At 34.3% G+C, this 8,667-nt stretch overlaps 1 protein-coding gene across 1 annotated transcript; it reads right to left on the bottom strand.

Moving 5' to 3' along the window:
- Nucleotides 1-594: 594 nt before the first annotated feature.
- LOC131045940 (probable mediator of RNA polymerase II transcription subunit 26c) lies at nucleotides 595-2,898 on the bottom strand. The gene is made up of 8 exons (XM_057979588.2): nucleotides 2,787-2,898; nucleotides 2,336-2,690; nucleotides 2,091-2,159; nucleotides 1,827-1,909; nucleotides 1,518-1,591; nucleotides 1,234-1,433; nucleotides 992-1,088; nucleotides 595-893 (listed from the first exon to the last, which is right to left on the bottom strand). Exons 2-8 carry the CDS (start codon nucleotides 2,648-2,650, stop codon nucleotides 784-786), a joined length of 948 nt encoding a protein of 315 aa, XP_057835571.1. The 5' UTR covers nucleotides 2,651-2,690; nucleotides 2,787-2,898; the 3' UTR covers nucleotides 595-783.
- Nucleotides 2,899-8,667: the final 5,769 nt, after the last annotated feature.

Here is an 8,667-nt window from a genome sequence, read left to right as displayed (position 1 = left end):
AAGAATCATATGGGATAGATAGAGGAACTTATTGACCACATATATAATTTGATGCAAGTTAGTAAAATAACTACATAAAAATTTTATAATCCTCTTAAGATCATACTATACGTTTTTTGCTCTAACATCAGCTCATCATTATTGAATCAATTCATGTAGGAGTTTCATTGAGGAGAATTTCACTCTTTGTAATTCAATAATTTTCTTATTTAAGTGTTTATAAACATAGGTTTATTAGATAGATCAAATTCTAGTTATTGTCGAATTTTAATTTTCATATCAAGTTTGACTCTATGCATGTATAGAATGGCCTCGTGCCCACAAAAATGAACAAGAAATTATACAATTTTACCATTTTACAAGTCAGTAAATTATAGAAAAATGAAGAAAAATAAAATTTACCGATTCTTTTTATAATCATTAAACTGTTCCACTTTATTTTTAAACTACGATAAAACTGATGCTTCTCCAAAGGCCGGCTGATCGTTTTTGCTAGTAATATAAGCGCTGATCGTTTTTGCTCGTAAATTACATTTGTTTGAGAGAAAACACCAAGCTAATTCAAAAAACCGTTACATTCAACGTCTCCCAAAGTAATTCAAAAAACCGTTACATTCAACGGTATCAGAAATAAACAAATTCTTACAAATTTAAATTGGTGTTTTGCCACCCGGTTTTGAGTGGGAAACAACCGTTACAAATTAAACTGGAAACATCTAATTATCCCAGGTAATCAAAGCATACATGCTTCATCTAATTGCTGGCATAATAAGCTGCCCAAATTCAATTCTTCATCCACTGGTGATGATGATGCTTTGCTAATCTCTTTGACCCATCTAATTGCTTAGGCAGGTCTTTGATTTCGATAAGCTGAACCGTGCGTTGCTTCTTCACTGCAGTTCAAATAATTAGAGATTCATTATGACTATTAGTAGGTCACCCACTTGATAATTCAGAAACAAGATCAAAATTAGTTCAAAGAAACACAAACCCTTTTCAGCTTGTCGGTACCCTTCTTGAAGCCTTCTCTTTGCTGCTTCAATCCTTTCTCTTACAGATTTATCATCAAGAGCAGGAGAGTTTGATTTCTGCATAAAAAACATGAAATATACATAACAGAAACATCCAACAAATATGGAATGCACATCATTTGTGCTTGAAACTTAGTAAATGTAATCAACATGCACATCAGATTTCAATTTTAAACTCTTCAATTCCATTTTGTTTGCTTACATGTGATGAAGGAAGTGGAAGAGAGCTAGGCTTGTTGAAATCTAACTTTTGGTGCAAATTCTGCTTCTGGCTTACAACTCGCCGTCTCCTATGATTGATCACAATGTGATTTTGAGCACCACTTTTTGTTTCTTGTTTGCTATACTGTCTGTCATCCAGTTTGAATGGCTGCTCTATTCTATGATTCTGGATTTGCTCCACTGAAAACAAAGGGAAAATTTATGTAAGTTGTGCTAATTTGGAAGGAGAAATGAATGGGAATAATTATTAGTTTGAGAGCACACCTGCGGCTGCCATGGTATCTACAGCAACTTCTCCAGCACTTTTCATCCATTCATCTGCAACTTCTCTCCACCTTCTGCAAAGTGCAATGCATGCCATTAAAAGTGCAACATATAAAAGCATAAAGCTGTTATGAATATCAAATATGCTTCCATCTCAATCCCTACAGCTATTGTGACCAAGAGAACCTGTTGATCAGGTAAAGCTGGAATTCATCAAGAAAATTAAACGTTTAGGTAGAAACACCATTTTCCCCTAAATTAAACATTTAAACAAGATTCAATTCTGCCAAGGGAGGAAACAAGATTTACCTGACAAGCTTCTTCGCCATGGAGCTAATTGGTTTGGACTTGTGCTTCTGCAAGCATTTGACATTTCTGCCAATCATAGTTTCCTGTATGTAATTTATAATTGAACAGTGAGAGAAGGTCAAAGAAATGTTAAATTAAACTCCACTTCCAGTTCCACCAAGAACAAGAAAATATATAAACCCAGTAGCTAATTCAACACGAAGCTGAAGCTAGATTGCATTATCTACAAACCCAATAACATGTAAACTTAGAATACTCATTTACCTTTAGGATTTCAATAGACAATGCCATCGACTCCAATCTTCTCAGTGAGTCGCCCAGTTGGTTTTCCGACTGTAAAGTGCAACACAAACATTGCTTCTTAACAGAAATGAACAAGCCCTAATTTCAATACCATTCAGCTTTCGATGTATTTGTAAATCCCAATTTCTTCAAACGAGCAGAAAAAATGAAAATTCACCGAGACATTAATGAAAAATGAGCAGTGCTGCAAGAAATGAAAGTCTTACCTCATCTTGATTTGAAAGAATGTGTTTTATATTGAACACCTCTTTCACTATTTCACATTCTTTAGGCACAGGCACAGTTATGGTTTGATAGCTATTGATCCTCTCTGCAATATCATTGACCTTTTTATGAATACCATCATCTTCATCTTCAGCAGATGATCTTGATGCGTAAACCATCTCTGCTATTTTATCCCTCCTCTTCACTAATTCCTGAGGGCAATCACACGCTGCAACATCGATTGCATGTTCAATCAAGCTGCATATATCACTCTCTGCGCTCTCAAAAAACATCCTCCATTCTTCTACCAATCCCATTTTAACTCTATGCCCTGCTATTTAACTTTGATTCTCAATCCTGCTCACAACATAATCAAATTTGAAACTTCAATACATTAAAAACATCAAATTACCAACCAAAAATTAGCAGTAGCAGCTTTTAAATTTTAGTCACCTCAAATTGAAACCGCTCCACGAAAATTCTGAGTAGACCAGAACTCAAATTCTTTTAAACCAATAGCGAGAATGCGAAATGGATTGAATTCGAAATTCAGGCAGAGAACTTTTTAAAATGGGCGTGGTACTGATTTTTTTTAAATGGGAGTGGTCTTGCGTTTTTCAAATATATGCTATTTTGGGCAATGCAAAGTCATTTTTGAAATATATTTAGTCACTCACAAGCACATGCATGTAAATATGTACATACCCGTGTAATCCTGCTTTACTCACTCACAAGCACATGCAAGTATAACAAATAGCCGTTGCCGAAAAGAATAGTTAAAAAGTACAACAGAACAATTAATTATAATCATTTGTGAATTCATTTATGCTTGGCCAATTATTGTTATTCTTCATGTTCCTTCACATATACCCTTCATTAGAAACTCAAAATTGTTTTTGATTTTTTAAATTCTTAATTATTTTTAATATTGTAATTTATTTATTTAATTTATTATATTTTAGATTATTTTTTGGTTTTTCATTTTTATTTTTTATTATATTTAATATTTTTTTAATTTTATTATTTGTTTATATTTTTTTTATTATTTATCATTTTTCCATTTTTAATTATTTTGTTCATATTTTTTATTGTTTTGTTTATTTATATTTTTTATTTTAAATTATTTATTTTTTAATTTTTATTGTTATTTATTTATTTACTATTTATTTTTTAATTTTTTTAAAGATTTGTTTTTAATAACATATGGGAGATTATTTTGATTGTCATTTTGCTTGTTTCTATCTACTATTTTGTGGGGAGGATTCCATGCGAAAGCATGCTTGACAACTAGGTCGCCAAGACCTCAACCCCTCGTGAGGTCCATCTTGATGGCATCTAGAATCTCACCAAAGGCTTATTTTGTTTCGCTTTTTTGAGTCTATCCATGTTTTGACCATTCTCCAACATGGGCCGTGGTATGTCATGTTGTTTTTGCCTGTTTTTCTGCCATAGTCAAGAGACTTCTTTGTCTCTGATGACAAGAAGCTGACGGTCTTGGTTTGGATTGAATTCCTCGATCCCCCTTTGTCATGTTGGTCATCTTTGCAAACTGTTGCACAGTCCATCGGTAAGGTTGTCTGTGTTGTCAAGAAGGTGACCAGTTTTATCATGCTCGCACTTAAAAGAGGGTTTGTGTAAAAGTTGATTTGTCTTGAGACCTCAAGGACACTATTGACTTTAAAATATGAGGTCTTTGCCACGCACAAAAAGTGCTCTATTTGAATCTATCCAATACTTGTTTTTCAGTGCTAGTTTTCGGAACACAAGCTTAAGGATTGCCTTTTAGCTGCCTTGCGAGTTAAGACCTCCTCTAAGGAGTCTAAACCTTCACACTCCTCTAAGGCCCCTAAAATTGATGAGGGTTGGGAAATAGTTGCTTGAAATTGGAAGAGTTCTTCATTTGCTTTGGCTTCACACAAGCCACAAGGTTCCAGCCTCAGTTTTAACCTCTTAGCCAAACTCTCTTTGCCATTCTTACAATCCATTCTAGACATTTGGAGGCTAGAAAAGGAGCTCCCAAAAAGTGTAGGGTGTCTTAGTTTAGCTTCTAGATGGCATCAATTTTTCTTTGCACAATAGCTTCTCCTCCCTTGGGAATAAGGATACCATGCATGAATTTGAATCATAAATTGTATGTCATGAAATATCTAAGGTCTTATCGACATCACCAAGAAGTATTCTGTGTGAGATACTTGATAGAAGTATCTTGGTTTTTGGTGCAGTCACGGTTGGGAGGGACCTTGAGGAGATGAACCCGGACCGTGCAACAGGAGTGAAACGAAACAAAAACAAGAAAAGTTGATGGAGGTAATGCAAAACTGATTGATTTATATCATGAAAACTAATTACAATCAGCCAACAACACGTGGGATAAAAGATTCAACTCACTGGTCTGAATATATACAAGCTCAATTACAGTGTTGGACAAATCTAGGCTCCTTGATCTCAGGACAAATCTTCTATGTTCTCAAAAGTGTTTTCTAAAAGCTTAAATACATTGAATTATATGATCTAGATGGATCCACATCATCCCAAGGCAAATTAAAGGTAGATGGACAAAATGAAACGTGTAAACTAGCAGGTCCACTTTTGCTAAAAAGAATACTCCGAAAAATACAAAGGATGAAGTACGGACCAAAGGGAAGGTCGCCCACATGCCAAGGAATATTTGTAACAACAAACCGAATCTCCACAAGCTACAGAAAGAATGCTGAACGTTTTCTAATAGGAGAAAGGTCCAAGTGTACTACGGACTTCGGGTAAGGAAGATAATCATGTCCACAAGCAAAATCCAGGTCCACAAGATCTAGTGAGAAAATGTAGAAAGAAATGTTGAAACTGCAAAACAGAAAATAAACTGAAAAGAAATATTTTTGGTTGATTCAAGATTGCCAAGAAGAAGGAATGTTCCAGCACTAGGCTAGATGGTTTTTGCGTTCAGGAAGTCAATTCTTTTCCATTCATGTTTGCTCCAACATGTAGGATTATTTGGCCAAAGGGCTTGGTTTTCACTTCTAATCATGAGGTTAGGCAGGCAGGTGTTGCCACTCTCCTTGCACCATGTTGGCAGTCATCTATTGTGGCTCCTAGGTTACATCCTACTGAACAACTTTTTTGGATGGTTATGCCAATGGACACTCATTCCTTTGGGAACATTAATGTTCATGCTCCATGTGATGTTGTTGAGAGGATCTTATCTATGTCGATGGATTGCATATTCATTAACACCAAGTACTTGGGTGTTGTGCGAGGGTTTTAACATGGCTGAGGTTGTCTCTGGGAAAGAAGGTTTAATTCTTTTTCTTGGTTTTGTTTAAATGTATAATAAATTGGGGCTCTTTGATCCCAACACTAACCGACACCATTCCCATGACATTTGGCACATGTGGAGTGATTTCTTTGTTGAGTCATCCACCCATGTTGGCTCACATTCAACGGGTTTGGAATTTAGAGAGTCGTTGGACTCGGTAAATTGGGTGGTTTACTTGGTGGGATGGTGTCATTCAATGCAGAGATTTCTTTCTTTGAATGGTGTCATTCAATAATAATTTTTTACTATTATTTATTTATTAATTAATTTATTATATTTTAGATTATTTTTTATTTTTTATATTTTATAGTTTTACTTTATTATTTGTTTATTTATTTTATTTATTTTTAGGTCTTTGGGATTTGATCATGTAGCTTTTTTATGTTGCCAACATTTCAGATGAAACACCATGATCCTTCATGAGGGCAATAGAGCAAGTGAGAGATTAGGAGATCAGAAACATTGGCAACATCAAATTTAAGCTACATGGTCAAATGCAAATGAACTAAAAAATAAATCACTATGGACTGTGGAAGTTTCATGAATTTAATTATTTTAATTATTTTCTAATCTCCTTTCACATACTCTCTTGCCCTAATGATGGATCATGGTGCTCTCTCACTTGCTCTCTTTCGTTGATGATGGATCATGGTGTTTGATCTGAAGCTTGGCAACATCAAAAAGCTACATTGTTAAATCGAGAAGAACTAAAAACAAATCACTATGGACTGTGGAGGTTTCAGATTGATTTATTTATTTGACTTTTAGATTTTTTAAATAGTTTATATATATTTTTTATTTAGTTGTTTATTTTTTTAATTATAATTTTATTTTTTTATTATAATTTTAATATTTTTAATTTTTTAATTATTTATTTTTAAGTTTTTTTAAGATTTAGTTTTAGTAACACATGGGGGATTATTTTGATTGTCATTTTTCTTGTTTTTGTCTCCTATTTTTTTTAGTGTCTATTGTCATACTACAATTATTGTAAAATTCTTTATGTTTATTATGGTCTCAGCCAACCTCAGTCTAGTAATGGATGTTGATGTTGAAGCTTTGATGACTAGCGATGATAGCACCCCTAAAAGAACATCCTAGGAAATTTCTTCCCAAAGTATTTCACGATGTTCATCTTTTAGTACCCCTAATGTTGTTTTTCCCATTCAAGATTTTGATAGTGCATTCCTACGGCTTAAACAATTTACTTTGATAGGGTATTTGGTGGGGAGGATTCCACCTGAAAGCATGCTTGACAACTAGGTCACCAAGACCTTAGCCCCTTATTGGGTCCATCTTGATGCCATCTAGAATCTCACCAAAGGCTTTTCTTGTTTCATTTTGTTGAGTCTAACAATGTTTTGATCATTCTCCGACATGGGCCTTGGCATGTGATATCGTTTTTGCTTTTCTTTCAGCCATAGTTAAGAGAATTATTTGTCATTGATGACAAGAAGCTCAAGGTCTTAGTTTGGATTGAATTACTCAATCTGGCTTTGCCATATTGGTCATTTTCACAAACCATTGTCCAGTCAATTAGTAAGGTTGTTTGTGTTGTCAAGCCTGACTAGTTTCATCATGCTCGCCTTTGGAGGAGGGTTTGTGTACAATTTGATTTGTCTTGAGACCTCAAGGACAGTATTGGCATTCAAATATGAGGTAATTTTCACTCACAACGAGTGCTGTATATTAATCTACTTGATACTTGTTTTCAGTGCTAGTCTTCAATACATAAGATTAAGGATTTGTTTAGTTATTTTTTATTTATTATTTATGTATTTTTTTATTTTTCTTATTTTAAATTATTTTATTCATATTTTTATTATATTTTTAATTTTTTTATTCATTTATATTGTTAATATTTTTTGTTTTTATTTTTATTTATTTATTTACTATTTAATTTTTTAATTTTGTTTAAGATTTTGTTTTTATAACATATGGGAGATTATTTTGATTGTCATTTTGCTTGTTTCTACCCACTATCTATTTTTTTAGTGTCTATTGTCATACTGCATTTTTTGTGAAAGTCTTTATGTTTATTATGGTCTTAGCCAACCTTAGCCCAGTAATGGATGCTGGCATAAAGAACATCCTAGGAAATTTCTTCCCAACGTCTTTCATGACATACATCTTATGGTACCCCTAATGTTGTTTAAACCATTCAATATTTTGATAGTGCATGTTTTTGGCTTAAACAATTTACTTTGATAGGGTATTTTGTGGGGAGGATTCCACTCGAAAGCATGCTTGACAACTAGGTCACGAAGACCTCAACCCCTGATGAGGTCAATCTTGATGGCATCTAGAATCTCACTAAAGGCTTTTTTTATTTCGCTTTTTTTAGTCTAACCATGTTTTGACCATTCTCCAACATGGGCCTTGGTATGCCATTCCGTTTTTGCTTGTTTTTCTGCCATAGTCAAGAGACTTCTTTGTCTTTGATGACAAGAAACTCACAGTCTCGGTTTTGATTGAATTCCTCGATCTCCCTTTGTCATGTTGGTCTTTTTTGCAAATTGTTGCCCAGCCCATCAATAAGGTTGTGTGTGTTATCAAGAAGGTGAACAGTTTTATCATGCTCGTGCTCAGAAGAGGGTTTGTGTAAAATTTGATTTGTCTTGGGACCTCAAGGACACTATTGACTTTCAAATATGATGTCTTTGTCGCTCACAAATTGCGCTCTATTTGAATCTATCCAATACTTATTTTAAGTGCTAATCTTTAGAACACAAGATTAAGGATTGCCTTCTAGATTCCTTGCGAGTTAAGACTTCCTCTAAGGAGTCTGAACCTTCACATTCGTCTAAGGCCCCTAAAGTTGAGGAGGGTTTGGCAATAGTTGCTCGAAATAGGAAGAATTCTTCATTTGCTTTGTCTTCTCAGAAGCCACAAGGTTGCAGCCTCAATGTTAAGCTCTCAGCCAAAATCTCTTTTTCATTCTTACAACCCCTTCTAGACGTTTCAAGGTCAGAAAAGGAGCTCCCAAAAAGCCCAGGGTGTCTTATCTTAGCTTCTTGATGGCAT

Source organism: Cryptomeria japonica, chromosome 8 (assembly GCF_030272615.1).
Source record: "Cryptomeria japonica chromosome 8, Sugi_1.0, whole genome shotgun sequence".
Classification (NCBI taxonomy): Eukaryota; Viridiplantae; Streptophyta; class Pinopsida; order Cupressales; family Cupressaceae; genus Cryptomeria; species Cryptomeria japonica.
The sequence above is the reverse complement of the archived record's forward strand: the minus strand, read 5'-3'. Positions and strand labels throughout refer to the sequence as shown.